General features: G+C 39.2%; 3 protein-coding genes across 4 annotated transcripts in view; 1 reads left to right on the top strand and 2 right to left on the bottom strand.

Annotated features, from left to right (window-relative positions):
- The first annotated feature begins 1,958 nt into the window (after nt 1–1,958).
- gltpd2b (glycolipid transfer protein domain containing 2b) lies at nt 1,959–11,582 on the top strand. Its single transcript, XM_007563148.2, has 4 exons — nt 1,959–2,344; nt 5,058–5,116; nt 5,276–5,472; nt 5,840–11,582. The coding sequence occupies exons 1-4, from the start codon at nt 2,275–2,277 to the stop codon at nt 6,456–6,458; spliced, it is 945 nt and encodes a 314-aa protein (XP_007563210.1). The 5' UTR covers nt 1,959–2,274; the 3' UTR covers nt 6,459–11,582.
- Nucleotides 10,524–20,409, bottom strand: atp1b2b (ATPase Na+/K+ transporting subunit beta 2b). Of its 2 annotated transcripts, XM_007563146.2 has the most exons (8): nt 20,085–20,409; nt 15,265–15,393; nt 15,066–15,173; nt 14,660–14,865; nt 14,354–14,413; nt 14,110–14,136; nt 13,134–13,229; nt 10,524–13,035 (listed from the first exon to the last, which is right to left on the bottom strand). In XM_007563146.2, the coding sequence occupies exons 1-8, from the start codon at nt 20,173–20,175 to the stop codon at nt 12,868–12,870; spliced, it is 885 nt and encodes a 294-aa protein (XP_007563208.1). In that variant the 5' UTR covers nt 20,176–20,409; the 3' UTR covers nt 10,524–12,867. The 2 variants fall into 2 exon arrangements, with proteins under 2 accessions (XP_007563208.1, XP_007563209.1); XM_007563147.2 differs by lacking the exon at nt 14,110–14,136 and having other exon boundaries at nt 20,085–20,408.
- Nucleotides 20,410–20,450: 41 nt separating this feature from the next.
- The window catches only part of LOC103145702 (acetylcholine receptor subunit gamma-like), a 6,844-nt gene continuing 6,739 nt past the window's right edge, over nt 20,451–20,555 (bottom strand). Inside the window, exon 10 of the mRNA XM_007563261.2 lies at nt 20,451–20,528. Within this exon, the coding sequence (XP_007563323.1) occupies nt 20,451–20,528 (78 nt within the window). The remainder of the gene's footprint in view (nt 20,529–20,555) is intronic.

Here is a 20,555-nt window from a genome sequence, read left to right as displayed (position 1 = left end):
TAGGACGAAAAGGAAATGATAAAAAAAGTGTAAACACTTTAGAGAAATAAATCTGCAAGAGAGTAATGAGACACTGATTCAGATACAGAATCAAAAACCAAACAACAATTTTGTTCACATATTTTACTTTCAATAAATTAGTAATTTTGCAGCTGATCTCTGCACATTTATCCCACAAGCGCTAGCGAATAAAGTAAAGTACACAGTGCAGATAGCAACAGCCTCTTCTCCTTATCAGCGCTTCAAAGGTTGTAGGGAAAACCCAGATTTGAAGGGCCATTAAAATGCTGTGCCTATTAGACGATTTTGCAAGCCGCTCATTTGAAAATAAGTCATGATTTGGTGGCTACTTTCCTTTCTAACTCCAGTGAAAACAGCACACTAGTCAGACTAGTTTTTCTCACTTTGTTTCCTCACTTCCAACCCAGCTTTTGTTAGATAAGCAACGATTTGCAGTTTGTGACAAGGCGATGTCGTTTGTTTAAGGTTGTTAAACGTGAAACCCGATACAAATTATGAATTATAAAAGGCTTCACTGAGTCAACATTTGCAGAACCACCTCTGTTGGGGTATATCTCTACAAGCTCTGAGCATCTGCATCCCCCATATTTTGCTCATTCATCTTTGTAATATAGCTACAGGTCAGACATATTGCATGCAACCCTAATCCTGACCCTACAATTCAGCGGTGTCTAACAGGGCAACACAGATGGATCGCACCAGAAACAACCATGCCCACACACATACTCCCTCCTAAGGACAATCCAGAGAAGCCAGTTAACCTAGCATTCATATTTTCTTTTATTTGACTGTTGGAGGAAGCTACGATACGCTGGAGAACCCACAAATGTACGGAGAAAACATGCAGAATCTGACCGCCACAGGCGAGAGTCAAACAGGGAACTTTATTGCTGCAAAGGCAACAGTGTTAACTGGCCATCCTTTATTTCTTCACCAATAAAGCCAAATAAAACACATTAAAGTTTTGAAATGAGTCAAACGTGAAACAATTTTTTGTTGTGAGAATAATAATTGTTTCAAGACAACATGTAATAGAGTTTCCAAGTCTATGCATGCATGACTTAACCAAAGTAATAATGTGGCTACTGAGGGTAATTTGTAGCATCACGTGTTAGATAAGGGATTTATTGCAAAAAGAACAGATAGGAAGACCTCAGTTGTAAATATATGGATCTATTTATCTTTTTATAATGTTTCAGTGAACACACCAGTGAAGGTTCTGCACACCAGCCTCTTCGGTTTAAGTTTACACTTGCAGAGGCATCACAATGGTTGCAAAGTAATGATGTGAAGCCAAATACCTGCAGCTGGTGAATGAGTCCCTTCATCCCCCTTTTTTTTTTTTTTATCGGATAGTGCCTAGTTCAGATCCGATCATCCACTGGCTCCACTGAATGAAAGGCCTGTGTCCAGCGGCCCCCGCAGTCTCATAATGAATGGCCCTGCCTTCACTTTTTTTCCCGCTCCTTTGCTGGAAAATGCCATTGTTAAGCCCTTCTTCATGAGAGGACACGTGGTGCAGCTTGAGTGTGGAGTTCAATGTCTGTTTTTTGCACTGTTTTGAACCTACGCTGACATGACCTTAATACATAATTTAACTATTCCTCTAGTATTTGCATAAACTAAGAGGTTTTGGAGCTTTGCTTGTGTGTGTTAGGGTCATTGTGGCCCTCCCTGCGGTGTGTGTAAATGAGTTTTGATGTGACAAGGGAGAAAAAGGAGTGGAGGAGAGGGGATGAGGGGGAGGGAGCGTAGTGGTGGGAGGAGAAGCGAAGGAGCGAGCATTTCTCTGCTCACCAGGAATATTGAGCTCACACAGAAGATGAATCCGGAAGAGAGAGGTCACTGTCGGATAAGCTGAGTTGGCTGTACTTTATCAGCCACAGGCTGCTCCCGGCTGATCTCTGGACTCTCAGATTGAGCAACTCACCAGGAGACCGGCAGCTGAATAATGATAAAAAAAAAGAGAGAAAAACAACAGAGGGAAAACAGCAGCTTAAAAATGCAGGGATAACTGACAGGAGCATGCATACAGGTTTTGGAAATGCAATGACGTCTGAGAAATGTTTTCTTTTGAAGTTTTGAGGAAGAGCATGATCGGTTTCAGAGGACAAGGGGGGGGTCAGAGGACGGGGTCCGGTGACAGCCAGTGAAAGGACCCGAGCCCTCATGTGAAACACAGAGGAATTAAAAGGTAAAGGGCAGAGAAAAAGCAACAGAGGCAGACTGGCGGGCCGCAGACTGAACGTCAGGATGGGTGTGAAGCGCAAGGCGGCCGCTGCTATCTTGGTCCTGCTGCTGTGTCTTGGATCACTGTGGCTGCGTGAGTATTTCTCTGAGTGTGCAGTGCCGGTCATTTACGATTAGTTTTATTACCTCCGCTCTGTTTGGAATGCATTTGGCTCAGATTAGGACTGAATCACATGGTGCAGACTCAGGAACACTGGTCGTATTTCATCAATATGGATCAGTAAGATATTATCGAGTAGCTTTAAACTTAATTCTGAGGTGTCTGACTTTCATAAACTGTCAGATTTCTAACTTACAGAAGACATTTTTATTTTACTGCTATTAAAAACCTTCTTAATTTCAGTTTCTAATAAAAAAGAAAACAACAATCAGATCATAAACGTGCAATGTAATAATTCCAGGAAGGTCTAATCTGAGACCAGGTGACATCTGCTCCAGACTGAGAGCTGGTCCTGGTTTTTAGATGGGAGCTGAAAGCAGCCACCTCTGGACTTTCATCTTAACCCAACTAAAAAGGTTCTCTGGTCCAAAAATGACCTAAAAATGTTTCTTGTTTATTTACTTTGAGAGGTTACCATGTCTTATGTAAACACTTGTTTCACTTAAACTGAATCATACTGTGCTGGGAGACATCAGACTCAAATAATATTAACAAATAAAGGGTCCTTTTTAATAACATTACAACGAGAAACTAGTATTTATTTCATTGAAACTTTATACAGCAGACCAACTGAATATAAGTAATATAGTACATATATGTATATATGTACTATAATATATATATTTCAGTATATCTCAAATATTATTTTGTGGAAAATTTTGCTAATCCATATTTCAGGATGTTAAGAATATTATATTTTTGACTTAATTCAACAAGCAGCGTGAATGCAGGTGACATCAGGTAAGCTCACTGGGTTAAATCTAGAGAACATTATAAAAATATTCACAGCCTTTAAGCCATTTCTTAGTCCACATTTGAATATCTGTTGCAAATAAAATCTAAAACTTGTAGCCTTTTGCTAGTGGAATCTTAGAGAATAGCGTCTTTGAATACTTTGTATAATCTGGGGAAAAAAAATGAACCTCCTTTGCAGCAACAGCAACATTTATGTGAGGCCTATTGTGTTTTCGCCCTACTGGAACTTGGGGAGGGTTTAGATAAGAATGAAGCGCTCCTCCATTTTCAAGGTTTCAGATGTCTTTGTTAACATCCAGATACCGAGCCAGAAACGCTGGTTCCCGTACTCCCTGTGAGAAACTCTGCGATAACCCAAGTAGAGACTGCAGTGACTCTCTGTCTGATTAGAGCAGATCAAACTGAACAGATTTTGATTCTTGCAAGTATTAATAAAGTTCTGTTCGAGTGAAAATCACAGATTTCTCTTTGTCATCACTGGAAACTCCTTTTTTTAATTTATTTATTCCATTATCAACTGTTTAAGTCAAAACCTTTTAGAAAAACTGGTGTAACTGCAGATGCATGTCCTTTGAACTATGTCTTTATTAGTTTCTTTCTATTCTGCTTTGTCGTTGGATGGAGTCCATAAGCATGATTTTTTAAGTCTTTCCACAGATTCTCAATAGGATTCAAACACATAAATATCTGTCTTTATATTTAACCTCCACCACAGTCTCAAGTCTTGTGCAGCCTCCAAAATCAGGAATGCTTTGGTTTACCTCTATCCACCAACACAGCTACAATTCGACTCTAACCAACTTTCCTGCTGAAGAAAAGCCTCCCGTCACCGTGATGCTACATAGCGATGTGTTCAGGGAAACTGGGAGTGTTTCCTTCCCCCCCTCATTTACACAATTTTGCATATAATGCAAAAATGTAAATGCTGGTCTGAGTTGACCAGAGAACCTTCCTTCACGTTTTGCTTTGTCACTGATTGTGACAAACTGAAAGTAGGACTTATTGTGGCTTTGTTCTTGCCAATCTTCCTCAAAGTCCGGATTGACGAGTAACAACTAATATTTGTACAGTTCACAGATTTTCCTGCCTCAGCTGTTAATCTTTTGAACTCCTCCTTGGCTTCGAAAGGCAACTGGTTGTGTTATTTATAGGCGTCAATAAGGTGAATTAACACAAATACACACCACCCTGTTTGGATTTTAAATTTTCAAAGCCAAGTATCAATTTCCTCTGACATCACAACCATGCTGCACTTTGGACTATCATATAAAACCCCCATAGAATAAAGTGAAGATGTTCTGGGACAAAATAATTAAAATGTTTCTTTGATGCATTTGAAATGCACTGTATTTCATTAGAAAGCTCACTTTTGCACGCTGTTTGGTAAATCCTTGTCGAACTTTAAATCATCAGAAACGTTTGAAAGCCAGTTGTTCCTTAATCCGTTTCCTGGTAATAGGATTAATGATCAGCAAAACTGCAGCACATGAGAACGAAAGTAGGCTACCCTCAAGTAATTGAAGGCAATTAGAGGTATTACTACAGCGGCAGGACTTAACAAATTGAAGCACTGCTCATTGATCAGCTCTTCACCCCCTTTGCCCACTCTAAACTCTCTCTTTTTATTGATGTTGCCTATAGCATGCAGCTTTTTTTTTGGGGGGGAGGGGTGAACTAATCCTTTAAAAAAAAATTTTAATCATCAAACAAAAGCAGCTATCATGAGCTCCTGAACATAGAGGAAGATTGTCAATGTTTGAAGGCTTCTTCAAACATTGACAAAATTCTACACCATCACAATTGTCAATTTTGAAGAGATCACTGCCAATATTGTCTGACATGTTTGTGTTTTTCTAATGTCTTGCTGCAGAGGGAGGTTTGGACTATCACTGGGATTCCTGTTTAAAAGGTTACAATCAAGTTAACAAGGTAAAAGTTCACAAAGGCTGCGTAGAAATGACTCAGCTGCTAACCCAAAACCGGGTTTGTGTTTGTTGGGAAGCCCGCTAGCAGTGAATCCATAAATCACAAGCTTTTTCTTTCTTTGTCCCCTGTTGATTAACCCCTGACCTCACCACACACCCCCAGCCCCCGCTGCAGAATCAGCCTCACCAGCTGTCCAACAGCAGCGAGGCAGACGAGACGCAGGGCCCGCCTGTTCTCGCTCTGTGCCCCGGCCAGAACTTCCAGGTGTCGGTGTTGGTCTCCCACCTGCTGGTTGCTCGGGCTTACACCTCGGATGTGCTGCTGCAGCCGTATCTGTCCAGCTGGGACGAACTTGTAAAGTAAGAGCATCAGTTAAAGCTTTGTCACAGAGACAGAAAAATTAGCTTGAAAAGTATTCATATCCCTTGAAATTTTCACAATTTTTCACGTTACAACCTCAAATTTCAGGTTGTTTTAATGGGATTTTATGATAGAGTAACAAATGCTTAAATCATTATAACTTTTCATTTAATTTTTAACAATTTTAGACCAGATATAACTGTGCAACTGTTTTTTCTGTCTTTTACCTAAAATACTAATAAAAAAATACTTAGAAATGTCTGGTTTTTAGGGACATAAAGCATTAATTAGATAACAGCAACAAGGTGCTGTACATATGAACCCACTTCTGGCACTGATTATTTCTGTTCTTTGTCTCTGTCCCAGGTTCATGGAGTCTCTGGGCCCTATGGTTAGTTTAATATCAAAGGAGATAGAGACTAAGACTGCTATAATCCGCCAACTGGCCCTGCTTTCTGAGAAGGGCCCAGAAGAAGAGTTTGTCCCAGACATGCACTCAGGAAACTCTGAAAACTCACAAACTGCGGTGAAAAAGTCTGCTGGGTATTCGCAGGATACGGGGGCCTACCACTCGGTGCGCTCAATGATTTGGACTGAGCTGAATCGAGGCATAGTCGATTTCCACCACCAGACAGACTCAGGATGCCGAACCCTTCTGCGACTCCATCGAGCTCTGCTCTGGTTAAAACTCTTCCTGCAGAAGCTGGCAGAGACGCCGACGGCCGGACGGCTCAGGAGTCCCTCGGATCTGTGTCGGGAGGCGTATCAGAACACCCTGTCTCACCACCACACTTGGTTTGTCCGGCGGGCGGCCGAGTTGGCCTTCATTGCCCTGCCGGAGCGAGGATTTTTCTTCAGGCTGGTGTGTGTGCAGAACCAGGAGGAGCTGAGCGTGGTGTTAACCAGAGTAGTTAACGCCATTGGAGAAATCTATGACAGGACACAGAAAGCACTGGAGGAAAATGGCATGCTGGACTTACCTTGACGATGTGAATCATCTTTTTGTCTTTGAAATCACTGTTAAACTTTCAATTTCAATCAAAAACGAAGCAAACCTTTCAAAACCAGCTGAGAAGACTATTACTGAAGTCAAAAGATAAACAGTCTGAGCTTATCATCGAATTACCTTTGAGATAATTTGATGAAACAGATGACAAACGGAGGCACCAACTCATTTAATCGAGTAAAAACACCATTATAAAAGCATCTGCGTAAAGCATTTAACAAAGGAAGCAGTGTTTTGTGACTGAATCAGATTTTAATGGCTCTTGTTTGTGTATCTTCCTCTGCCTGTTAGGGCACTTTTCTATGGATTAGATAATAACTGCCTGATTAAGTGTGAATAATTTCATGCGCATTGATTTTGTACGCTGATGCCAACAAATTGCCACAGCACCAGTCTCCCATGATGAGAGAGGTCTCATGTGAAACAATGACGGCATGCTGCATTTTAGAGTAAATGTGCCAACATGGCAAACAATAAGAACATTTTCTGTCATACTTAGAAAAATTAAGATTTAGTAAGACAAGAAAAAAAGTACTTGGCAGTTTAAAAAAATAAAAAAAATGCTGCAAGAAGCCAAAATATGCAACTGTATACATTAATCCAGGTCTGGATGAGTCTGAAAAAAAAGGTTGTCCCTTTATTCATTCCTGTATGTTTTTTTTCCCCCTTCAGGTTAGAAGAGGTTAAAATGTGTTAAATGTAGCAACATTGTCATCAGAGTCTGGAAAAGTATGAAATTTTTACCTTGACCTGCTGATCACCGTTGTAATGTGATCATTCATCCAGCAGAGGCTCCATTACTCTACTTTGGAGTAATCTTTCTTTTACAACCCTGACAGACTTATACAACATAAGATCATGTAATACGTCAAAGAAAATAAATAAATAGGCTTTATGCATTCAGCTTTCTTAAAGAAAGTGTCTTGCAACTAGCATTCACTGGTTTACATCATACTATTTTATTTAAAAACTTATAATGCTTCATAATCCTCACCACCTGCCTTTCCTTTCATTACTGTCTTTCTAAAGGAGGAGAGAAAAGAAAGGAGGGCTAAAGATATAGCTTGAAACCATGGAAGAGAGCTGAAGCCATTCTTTATAACAGCATTTACATGAAAAATGTGTTAGATTTTATTATTATGATCCTACATCAGATTATATGTCTAAGTTTAAGCAGTTTTCTGTTAAAAAATAAATACAGAGAGTGAATTTTGACTTTCACCATAATAACTTAGTTTAAAAAGTGTACATATCCCACCAAGTACCACTCATTCTATTTCATAGCATCAAAAGGCGAAAACAAAACTTCTACTATTTAAGATTATCTCCAAATTTCAGGGAATGGTATTGATTTTTTTAAAGGGAGATTCTGTTAAAATATTATAAGCAGTCCATATCTTATCTGCAGTATATTGTCCTCTTGGTGTCTTTAGCTTAGCATAGACCCAGGATGGTAGGAGCAACAAGCGGAAGCTAACGGCTAGCTAGTCCAAGAACAGCCAAGACCAAAGCAAACTCGTAACTTCTTAAAGCAACGGCAGTCTTAGAAATCTCCCAGTTTTTGTTTTTGTTTTTTGTTTAAGGCCGTTTTATAAACCTTTAAACTGTTGCCATGTTTGAATTGGACAGTTACTTACAGAAAACCTGATACGAGAAAAGGAGGTACGAGTCGGTGCATCGCTAATAGTCTTCCTGTAGGAAACAAACATATAGTAAGAAAGATACATGTGGGATATTATGGATAGAGTTATTGGCTGATTTAAAAGTAAAGCGGAATATTTTAGAGGTTTAGGTAAACTTCTGCCTCCTACCTTTATTTCCTTTCAAAGCAAACATCAATTTCGGTGTAAATAATACTCAATGTAAACATGATGACTGAATAAAGGTACAACTGCTATGATGTTTTTGATTCTGATCCCTCCAGACTTATTGTTACACTCAGTGTCCAGTGTAAACTAATCTGAAATTAAACTAAACTAAACTAGTTAAATCACGAATTACTTTCAACTATATGACTCACTGTCACATAAAAAATTGTGTACTACTACTTTAACAACTCTAATCTAAAAAAGTGTTGAAACTTTTTTTTTGAAACTTTAAATACTTGTCACATTTGCGTGGAATTGCTATGTACCACTGAGATTATTTTGAGTGAGATTACAGAATATATTTACAAACAGACTCATTTGACACTTCTTGACTCCTTCTTTTTCTCTTGAAAGTATAATACATTGTTGCAATATCACAATCATCAGATAATGCGACAAAACAATCCAAATACTTCAGTAAACATGAAGCTAAGATGCAAGAAGTAAAACCAAGTTTGAGTTCCCTTAAATGACATTTATTTATTTATTTATTTATTTTTTATCTTGACTTAAACATGAGCAAAAATAGACATAAGGTAAGAGCCAAAAATATGGATCCAGCAGGATAATTTATTTATTTATTTTTCATAAATGTATATTTTAGGACAATTCTTTGAACCACAATCATAGCAACAGTGCAACTTTAAGGTAGGTGTGGGTGATGATATTTCTCATATTTATTCACTGTTTGAATCATGAATTTCTCTCCAACACTTCACACTGTGCAGCTTTGCAGTTTCTGAAAGTGCTTCGAGGGTTAAAGTCCTGTTAGAACTTTTGATTGCAAGCTTTAAAAGCTATTTATTTTAAAAATATTAATTAAACAGAAAAAGAAAGACTCAAACGATGGTAAAAACATTAAACCATAATGCAAGTCTAAACAAATTTCTGGCATCTTGCCTTTTCCTTGAATTAAATTATGAAACCTCTTCATGTAGCTTTCATCACACAATACAGTTCAAACCTTACATTCTCGTCTCGTTACAGCAAAAATACTCTTTCATTCACGAAGCATTTTATTACTCACTTTTTTTTCATATTGGCTGCATTATGCTCACAAACGTGGTCCTTCTTTCCCCCTTGCTCTTGAATGTACCGAATGTTGCCTTTCCTCTGAACAATCACACATTTGCACAGGAGATAAATATATATTGCTCTTTGATAACATCTCCAAATTAGCACAGGAAAAAATAAAGGGATAAATTGAGATAGCAGGAAAGAACATTCTGTGTAACTGGAGGACCAAGATGTCTGTCCACCAGGAGGCACTGTTTTGCTGCAGGGAAACATTTTCCGCTTGTGTGCGTATCTATTATTATATGACAGGAGGCCTTCATGATTCTGTGAGTGAGATTTTTGCTCAGACCAGCAAATGAGCATCTATCCGAACTGCAAAAATAGATGATGTGTAAATTATCATTAATATCTTTGGCAGAAGAAGTAATGTTCAAGTATGAATGACAAGAAAAAAGAGTGAAATTGACGGATGAAACCAAACATTTGACTAGATGGATTGCAGTATTGACTGGATGTGAGTTTGAAAGTATGGAAAAGCTATCATAAGAGAATAGCTTTAAAGCCGTGAACTGGGCATTTGATGCTCGGTACATGAACGACAAAGTAGGGTAAAGAAGTTCAGCGTGCCTGCTTTGGATTAGTTGACCAGATTAAGAGATTACAATGAAATTAAGTAAGAGCTGAAAGCAGGCCAGAAGAAGAGTACATCTGAATCTGTCAGTGAAGTCCCAAAAAGCTAAAAGAGGAGAGCATGTTAAAGCACATCTTAGATAAAAATTTGATGATTAATGGTCCATGTACTTGTCCCTCTCGGCTCAGATAAAAGGTTCTGTTTGGACCTTTGTGAGATTCAGCAGCAAAGAGAACAATAATATGGACAAGCAGAGTCAGATCTTACTTGGGTTTCTGTTAAGAGCATCCACCGTATTTTGGTGCCACTGGTAAAAATTAGCAAAAAGCCCTAAAATAAATAAATAGTTTCATAATATGCCATTAAGAAAAGTAAAAAAAAAGAAAAAAGAAAAGCCAACTTTGAATTTGATTACATTATGATGGTGCCACAATTAGTGGTAATATTAATAGTTCCTATGAAGCTTGTTTATGTAAGTAGATGAGATCACCAGGAACTTTTAATTAGTAGTCCACATTAATTTTTTTCCTAGATCACCTAGATACACTGAAGGCCTTTTTTTTAACCCGCGGTATAACATTCTGTGATTGGTTTTGACTTTCACATGTCAGGAAGTGAGATTTTTATCTTTTAGACAACAGAATATGATATAACATCCGGAAACGTAACTATTTTTTCCTACTCATTTTTTGTTTTTCCATACATGTCATGAAAGATTATCAAATCAAATTCCTTACTACTTCAGAAGAAGTGATTTAAGCTCTTTATTCTATAAAAAAATGTTTTTAGTAATCCATAGCTTCTATTTCTGGGGGATATAACACAGAGATCAATTTCTCAAAGCCACTGTTCAAACTGGGAAAGACAAGAGTCCATGCTGTTCAAAAGCAGCAGATGATGTGTTGATCTGAAAAAGTCAGGATGTAGCTACAGCAGACCAGGGAGGGATCATATGGTCACCAAGTCTCTGCAGCAACATCTCCTTTTCTAAGGGTCAACAATTGTTAAGGATGCTATACATGGCTGGCCAATATTACAGTTGAGTTTTTACAGATTTGTCAGAATAATATTTAATCTTTCAGGCAGGTTTGTGGGACGGCACAGCACAGTGGATGTGCACCAAAACTCAGGCATGATAAATGACTTTTAATGGAGGTGATACTGGTTAGATATTCATCGTGATGATTTTTCTCTCATACAGCAGAGAATAAAACAAGAACAACAAAACAAACTAATAAATCAACATGTGGTCACTGTACATCTGAAAGCTTATTGAGTATTTTCTCACAGAAGCTCGTGAGGATGTAAGCAAGTCATGGGAATGTTCAAGATCAATATGCTGCATAGTGATGACGAGTGTGGAAAAAGAAAGCAGGGAACAAAAAAGAAAAAAACAAGCTGTCTACATCCTCCTCCTCCTCCTCCAAAAACTGCAAGTGCTTTTATTAAATCAACTCAGCTTCACAAATGAAGGAATAAAAAGCACACTTCCAGTGCAAAACAATAAAAAAAAAAATAAAAATCTGACAATGACATCTATTCCTGGTATTAAGGAAATAGATGCAAAACACTCAACAACAACAACAACAAAAAAAGAGACAGAAAACTAAATATTTAGGTTTGAATAAATAAATTACACCAGACATATAGCTTTGGATGAAACTGTACAGTGAGAGGAAATGAAGTACCGCTAAAAACTGAATATATGATGGAAATGAGTAAAATTCATCTTGGTGAGTTGGCTACAAAAAAAATAAAAAAAATGTTAAAAAAAATCTTTAATGAGCTAATTCTGATTATCTATTGGACAAGTTTACTACCTTAAAAAAGTGTTTTCCGGAGATTTGTCTTTTCATAATTAACTCAGTGTTAAAACCACACCAGATATTGTTCCTGTTTGTTTTGTTAGCAGCTGCTCTGAGTGCAAAGTTTAAATATCCAGGGTGAATGATCTGCAACAGGAGCCGTCTGATGAATGAATGTGAGCATTCATAATGTATGCCACTTAATGAATATTGCACATTGCATGCAACTTCCCGACCTACAATTAGAAATGGAATCTGTAAATGAAATGCACACATTCATACACGATAAAAAAAAAAAACATCCAATTTTTAAAGATATGCTTCCAAATACACACACACACACACTCGGAGTGCATGAGGGTTAAAGCTTATATTGTGGTCCCTCCTGGTGGTCAGTTACTTAACCTGTCCTTAGCTGACTATGGAGCGGTGGGAAACAGTGTGCCTTCAAAGCACACTTAAGACAGCACGCACATGCAAATGGCTTCATCTCTGCATCCATCTATTGAGAAAAATGCAGGTTTGTAGGAGTACTCTTTTTAAGTGCAACAGAACAGACGGACCTATATAAGGTTATGATGCCGTATAAATACTGTAGATATACACCTTTTGTATTGTAGTCTGTGTATATTCAGATATATAGTAGGAATACTCTCGAAGGAGGCAGCGGGAGGTGAGCAGCAACACGGTAAACGTGGTAAGGTTGCTCGCAGATTTCGAAAACACATCCTGTTTTATGTCTCCTAGTTTATCATGCAGTATAAATAGAGGTCACCTCAAACTAATTTACAGAAAATCATTTGTCTGAACGCTCACCGACAGAAACAAGGACAGCATTTACCACCCTCTCGTGCTCAATTTACCCTGTAGCACAATCCCCTTTCCCCCTAAAAAAAAAAAAAGAAAGAAAAAGAAGAAGAAGAAAACTGGAGCAGGGTGCAATCGAACCACGTGAAGGATGTGAATACTGCAGGTTTATTTTTCAGTGTATGTGCAGTGGTGCAGAAGATGTGAGGGGGATGGGGGGAAGGGTGTCAGGGGGAGAAAAGTTTTCATTTGGGGTCAGGCTAGTTTTGAGAGTTGATCCTCAGCTTGAATGACACTCTACCAGCAAACTTGTCTCTTTCATTTCCAGTGGGAATGTTGTTGGCGTGGATCTTGCACTCGATGTTGACGTCTTGATTGACAGTGATGTTAAGGAACTTGACAGCGACCAAAGGCTGGGAGTAGTTCACCTGCAATGCCAGACCAAAGGCGCATTTTCTAAAAATACAGAGAAATCTGAAAGCATTTCAGAATTTAGACTGTCCATAGATTGAAAATACTCTCCTACCTGAGCTTTCTTGCCATAGTAAGGGTAGTACATTAGATCAAAAGTGCCGTTTGAAGGGAAGTAAATCATCTCTCCGATTTTGTCAGAGTCATCTCTCTAAGAGGGAGAAACAGCTCTATCAGTTATAACAATACTTAAGTTATTGTCTTCTTTTTTCTGAACTGAGTTTAAAGCACATACCAACTACCTACTTCAGGTCTATTTAATATGAGATTGTAAACTACAGTTTTCTAGGTTCTTTACAAATAGCCTTTCAAAAAAATGTGCCATGCATCTGCATTTAACTCCACCGAATCAAGATCTTGTACCTTTTGTGGCAAATAAGGCTGATTGTTTTTTTTTTGTTTGTTTGTTTGTTTTTTCTACCAGCTTCACTTACCAACAGACTGAAATTTTTGCAATTTTTGTTTCAAATTCAAAAGTAGTTTCTTAATCCCAATGTGAAATTAAATGTTGTTGTTGTAACTCATATTATCCAAGGTTCTTCAAAGAGTAGCTGTGGGCAGGAAGGATCTCCAGCAGAATATTTTCTTTCTTCTAAACAAAAGGGGATTTGGACATTGTGTCTGTAGGTTCGCAACAATTGAACTGATGACATCACATGCGTTGTCAGAAACAGCTTAGCGTATAATTTAAGTGTTTCCCAAAATAACAGTGGTGAGCTCTCTTGGAAACTTACGGCGATGAGTTTGATATCTGTGCTTGCGAGGCGACACGTCACAGTAACGTCCTGGATTATTATTTATTTAAGTGTTTCAGAGTAAAGGGGATGATTACACATGCATGGCACACTGTTCAGATTTTTATTTGTAAAGATTTTCAAAACGATGTATTATTCTCCTTCCACTTCACAGCTATGCAAAAGTACAAAGAGAGGTATGTATATTTTTTGAAAAGTACTGTAGTTAATCTCTACTTTCCAAGCCACTTCTAAGCATCTACATTTCACTATGTGCAACTTGTCTGTTGATCTTACCCATTCATCTTTGCCAACTCTGTATTTCTGAGAGGGAATAGTTTTATGGAGTGTAATAGGAGCATAAAAGGACACCAGGAAATTTATAAATAAACACAAATATTGCTGAAACAATGCAAAAATTAGGAGGAAAATAAAGGGGATAGCAGAAGATAGGCATACTGCAAATGAGAGGAGCTATGAATGGGCCGGACTCCAATTTGTCATGTTAATCCTTTCATTGTGAAGGACAAAAAGGGATTACCTTTGCGCCACAGGTGACAGACGGAGCCTGTCCGTCCTTTCCTGGCATCAATCCAATCACCTGGCGAGGCAGAAAAGAAAGAAATGCAATTCATATTTTATTGTCAAATCACAGGGAGAACAAAAGCAATCTTTCACATTGTGCTATGAAGCACAATGGATAAGTGCCACTCTTAACCCAGACTTTTCTCCTTTGTAGGGTATTTTTCTCTCCCCGTCTGCTTTGCTTTTTTTTTTTTGATGTTTCCTCAATGTCTCCTAGCAACAGCATCCATTTCCCTTCCCTTCTTTTTCCTGTCTTTCATACCCGATTCAGCTTGATGATGATGCACGGCTTGCCCTCCTGGTATCCATAGTAACGGTCGTGGAGTCCAGAGCATGCTTCCAGAATGGTTCGGTTGAACTGACAGGAGCGCTTGGGGTTGTTCTTCACATCGCCGCTGTCCTCCTGCAGGAAGTACTGTTCCGGAGTGCACTCGTGGTTCTTCTGGGCCTGGATGGAGTCGTTGTAAGCTGCAGGGAGCGGAGGGGGGGAGGGAGGTGGAGGGTTACTCGGTTTGCGAAGCCTCATGACTCAACTGAAACTCTGCCGCAAGGCAGCCTCCCACTCACTGATGGTAAAGGAACGATCCAATATTAGAAAAGCGCAATTGGATAATCCACAGCTGTAAGTCAACTGAGTCGGACCAGCAGAGGACGGGAGTCAGACTTACGTGACAGGAACCTGTCCAGGGCCTGAGCGTACATGTCCCAGCTCTCGGTGTTCTGGATGGTGTAAACTATCTCGAAGGTTTCGTCCTGACGGGGTCTAATCACTAAACCTGTGAGAAACAAAGATGCAGCAGGAGTGTCATGGCGACTCACAAAAGCGGGTTCTGCATCCATGCCGTTTGAACCTGCACTATCTGGCACCTGGTGTGGAAAGGCGGTCCTGCCAAGTGGGTTTGTGGTCATCCAGGGTCTGCAGCATGATGTACATGGTAAGAGCAAACAGGCCCCCCAGGCAGAGGTAGAAAACTATGTAGAACAGAATGATGAGACCTGAAAAAACAGAAAGAAAATATTATGTTATATATAAGCTATGTTCCATCAATGAATCAAAAATGAATCTTGCTCTGAGCAAGAGTTTCTCTGTCAAATCTAAACCCTAAAACAATAAATATATGATTTTTATGACAAACTTTAATAGATGTTTGTAGCTTCAATGTAAAGCCTGCACATTAACTCTTAATTTTTACCAATAAAATGATACAGACTAGCTCCCTCAATTCTTGTATTTAAAACTGCTTATGTCTATATCATTACTCTAGAGTTTTTAAGTTTTTCATACTTTATTAACTTTATGCAGAACATTTGGGTCTTTCTACTCCTCTGATATTTTGCTTTCCTTCTCTTTAGTTTGGCATTTTATGCGACCATATGACCATATCCATTATTTGCCATCGAGTCAGTCTGGGACACAACATGGTCAAATGGCTAAAGCTACGATTTCAGATTGCTTAGGTTTAGGTGGAACCCAAACACAAGCATTTGCAATTATTTTTTTAACTGGCAAAAACCATTGTGAGATGCTTTAAATTATTACTATTATGAGAAGCTTAATACTAAAGACAATGAAAATACAACAATGCATTTCCAGAAAATAAAAGCAAAATATCAACACTGGAAATCAAACACATTTTATATTATCTTGATATGATTATCACCAGAAAACAAAGAAAAACAATTTATATGAGCCCCTAACGTCACATGGTTCAGATACTCAGGAAACTATTGCTGATATGACTGCATACTTAGCTCTACACTTTAATTTACTTTGAGTCTAACTGAGCAAAAGTCTAACTCAAAAAAATATATAGTTTCCCTGGCTTATGAGGTTCAAATCGATAGTTTTAAAGAGCTCTTTCTAACTATTTTCCTGTCCTTCCTGTCCTGCAGAGACCCAGGCAGCAGAAATAGCATTTTCTGTGACGCATTAACACCTGAGGCCGACACTGGGAAGCAGCTGAGTGCCCTGACCCTGTGCTTCAGCTGGAAGCCCCCAGCGAAGCCCTCCGTCAGCAGCAGCGTGGCGTCTGCCTCCCTGCACAAAGCAACGCTGCCGCTAATCCATAACAAAATGTCAAGGGGAAGCTGATCCAAGGGAGGTCAATTACAGAAGAGTTCCTTAATGATTCAAAGCCCACGTGGGTGTGCTTTTCATCCAGTTGTTTTCAGAAACATTCAACTCGTTGCCACATTAAATCAAAGTGAAAATTGCAGACGACGACTTGTTTGTCGAGGAAGACGATGTTAGCCGACGAGTCAGCGAGCAGGATAAGAGACATTTGGACAAAGAAGCGATAGAGCAAAGTGCTGAAGCGTTTTCCTTTTGTCTCCCCAGGGGGTTAGGCTGTGCTGACTATGTGACACCACCCAGGGGAGACTGGACGTGCACAATGGCACACACACACACGAACAAACGGGCATCCCTCACACTAATGTAAAGAGGGTGTTAGGTTCACACTGTGTCCTCTGAGTGCGCACTGATGACAGACAGTCAAACATCTCTGTTTCAGCCATTTGCAAACTGCAAATGAATGCAGTCTGGGCCCAACTTACTTTTTTAGGAGGCATTACACTAATCTGGAAGATCATGCTGGTAATTGCATCGTAACCTGATACGAAACTGTCTTCTGACTCAAAAGGCCAAAGGAAAGACATTAGAAAATGAAATCAGGGTTTATTGGTTTTAATGTTTTCCAGTCTCACAATGGGAGTGTTAAAAATTTGCCTCTCTGATGTCGCAGTAAGAGTTCTACCTTTTTTTTTTCTTTTAACTTTATTTCAGAAATGGTGCAGAAAACCAAATCGGTCCTGTTTTAAGTCCAGGCTCAAGCCTGTCTCATCATCAGCTGGTGGACCTTCATCAAGGCCGTTTTCATTTCTCCATAGCCCTGCACACAAAGCGAAACATGCAGAAGCTTGTTTCATGTTTTAGCCTGAAAGGAGGCTTTGATCCAGCATTCTGAAGCAACGTTACCCAGCTTCATGAGCCGACACAACAAATTCAACAGCAACACGTTCAATTAACTTATTTTGAACTAAACAAAAATAAGGACTATGCTTTTCACCAACTGTTTACGATCATGCAAATAAGAATACAATGGTATATATACAATTTTTCAATCTTAATGGTGTGACTTTATTCCCAGTGTGGTTCTGTGAAACGCCAAGTGAAGCCAGCCTTTAATAACTCACAACGGAAATAGACTAATTACCAAGTCTTAGAGAGCACAGATTAAAAAGGCCATCAGACCTTGGAGCAACGGGAACAAACTGAGCTGGATTAAGTTTCCTCTGTGGGAGACAGAGCCGGCCCAAGGCACATGCAAACTTTAGCAGCTCCTCAAGGCATCCAGACCACCAGGGGCAGCCTGGGACCAATCACTGAAGAAGCCTATGTTTTTGCTTCATAGTTTTATAAATAAATAAAAATTAAAAAAAAAAAGATTAACATCTGAAATTTTACTATTTCAGACTCAAAGTATACTAGCTGTCATAATATGGAAGAAAAGTGATCAAAAATCATGATTTAATCTTGCAAGTTTCATCAGTTTGCCTGCATGTGTCTGTGTGGCAGTCCTTCCTGCTACATAACAGCAAATTAATCAAAGAATAAATTATGACTCCCAACAAAAGAAGGCAATGACGACCGATTCTCTACTCTGCTCTGGTGGCATCAAGTCAAAAGTGCCAAGAATATGCTGTTGAATAAATATTCATTTAGTTGGCAATTTTGGAAAAATAAGCTTTAAAAACCAAATGTATCTGCTATTTATAATATATCAAACCCAAAAGGAGCAGATGAAACTTGAACTCATATGTTCAAAGAGTTTATCTTTATTTATATCTAACAACCTTGTTAGAGGTACATATTTTTCACATTTATCTACATTATCACACATATAAACATGTAGTGAGCATATTATTTATTTACTGGGCAGTAGCACATTTGGTTTTGGACATCAGATATATAAATAAACCTTTTATAACCTGTGTGTAAGTAGTAGGACATAAACGCAGGGGCAATACGGAGACTTTGAAGTCAAAAGATCAAAAATTAAAATTGTTCTATAAAGTCTTTTGCTTTGCCAGAATATCCTGAATTGAAACCTTCTTCATCAGCCAATGAAGTCATTAGATTAGGATTAAATCTCTCTGCTGAACTGCACAGGTCGGGAGGGGCCGGGTTGAGGGTGATACAAATAGCATTTGGTCCTCGGCTTTACCCAGATTAAAATGCCCCCAGTGTTATTAGAACGCGGCCATATGTGTCCTGCCGCTTCATGGATCTTTAAAATAGTTGCAAGGTCTCTGTATGCTGGGGGGCTTTCAGAAAGTTTTAGGGGCGATAGAGAGGAGACGGGTGGGGGGGAGGGGGGGACGCTCATAATCTCACGTTAGCCGACTAAAAATCGAAAGCCAGAGAATTTCAAGGATTTTTTATCTTGTTGCTGTTTATAGGTTCTGGGGGGAGGGGCGGTGCATGATGCAACACTGGCATACAATACAAGAGTAAAAACTGACATGAATAAATAAATGTCTCTACAGCTCAATCCCAGTTTCCTACATACTTATTACCTCCAAACAAACCACTTTGTACCATTTGTACATCATTGCATATCAGTTTATTTGACTTGATGGTTAAATATTTTTAATAGCTTATATAGAATTTTAATTATTGGTGTTTTGATGGATATAATCTGCAGATAAAACATGTCAGTCAGTGGAAGACGCCATGTTTTCATTTGCTGTGGGACTGAACCTGTTTGGTCAAGTCGATTTGACCCACTTGCTCTAATGAAATATGACACAAATCAAAGCAAATAACTCCTAGTGATTTACTGAGTAATGGAGTTTGTAGAGGTTTGCTTAGAGGAAACTGTAATTTGTATATTTTTTAAAATCATTTACAGATTACCAAAGGCAGCAATGAAACATCTTGTGAGTATGACCCACATCAGAAGTCTCCATTTTGGAAAAAGTCAATTAGAAACCAAAGCGAGCAGTAGTTAATTTATTGCACCTTTATTTCTTCTCTTGTTCATAAATAAAACTAGACATATGAGACTTCCTGACAGGGGGCAGCAAGTTCATAGGAGGGGCCATTGGCCCCGACGTTGGCAGCGCCCATGTCTAAGTGGCATTATATTAAGTTGAGGAAGAAGTCTGAAAAAGCACAAATCTCGTTGCGTCATGTTGTACCCACATCTGACGAAGATACATGTATGAAAAGGAGTTTCAATTCCTAGAAAAAGGGCTTATCTGCAGCAGGGTTCAAAGTAAAGCAATGACAAAGTAGAGCTGTTTTAATCTGGACAAATCGCATGCAAAAGGGAGGACAGAGCATGACTTCACCCGTACGAGCCAGGAAAAGCTCTGTCCTATATTACTAATAGCCCGCCGTGAGGGGAATAATGTGCCGGCTTCTGCGAGATTCTGTGCCGCAGTCAGATTTCAGCACCACGGCATTTGGACAGCGACTCAATTCTCGTTGCCTGAACAGTCGCACCAATAAACTTCAGCAAAGACACAATTCTAACGCTGTCACGCGTATTTATTTATTTATTTTTTTAGGGAATTTAAAAGCACTCAGTGTCGCCCGAGGGGTATACTCCACGACAACGACCTGTTACAGAGCCGGGGGAGCTTGTTTGCTGCATTGCTGTAAGCCGGACGGACTTACTCACCCCAGCTGCTCGCCGTTCTGCCCAGAAACTCCCTGGTCCTCGGGTTCCACAGAAACTCTTTCCATTCGCTTTTTTCTCCATCCTTTGCCATCTTGTCCTAAATTTATTTGTGTTTTTCCCTCGCCTCTAGAAGTTGCGCTGAAATTGTTCTACAGGAAAGGTTGCAACAACTGCCCCGAGACCGGTAAGAAAAATAAGGAATATATATATATAATATATATATATATAAAAAGACAAAGAAGTGACGGACCCGAACGCCCAGTGCAAAACAGATGGTTAGAAATGAAAGTAAAAAAACTGTACAGTGGCCTGTCTGATGAGAGAACAGCAGGACAGACCTAATAATAAGTGCCCTCCCCCCAAGCTCTAGTCTGCATGCCGCAGAGTTTTGATGAGTGGTGCAGAAATGTAGTGATACTGCGGTAAAGCACTCCCTCCGCCTCTCTGTACGCTTCACACACATCCACACAC

The sequence above is a fragment of the Poecilia formosa genome, unplaced genomic scaffold (genome assembly GCF_000485575.1).
Source record: "Poecilia formosa unplaced genomic scaffold, Poecilia_formosa-5.1.2 Scaffold145, whole genome shotgun sequence".
Classification (NCBI taxonomy): domain Eukaryota; kingdom Metazoa; phylum Chordata; class Actinopteri; order Cyprinodontiformes; family Poeciliidae; genus Poecilia; species Poecilia formosa.
The sequence above is the reverse complement of the archived record's forward strand: the minus strand, read 5'-3'. Positions and strand labels throughout refer to the sequence as shown.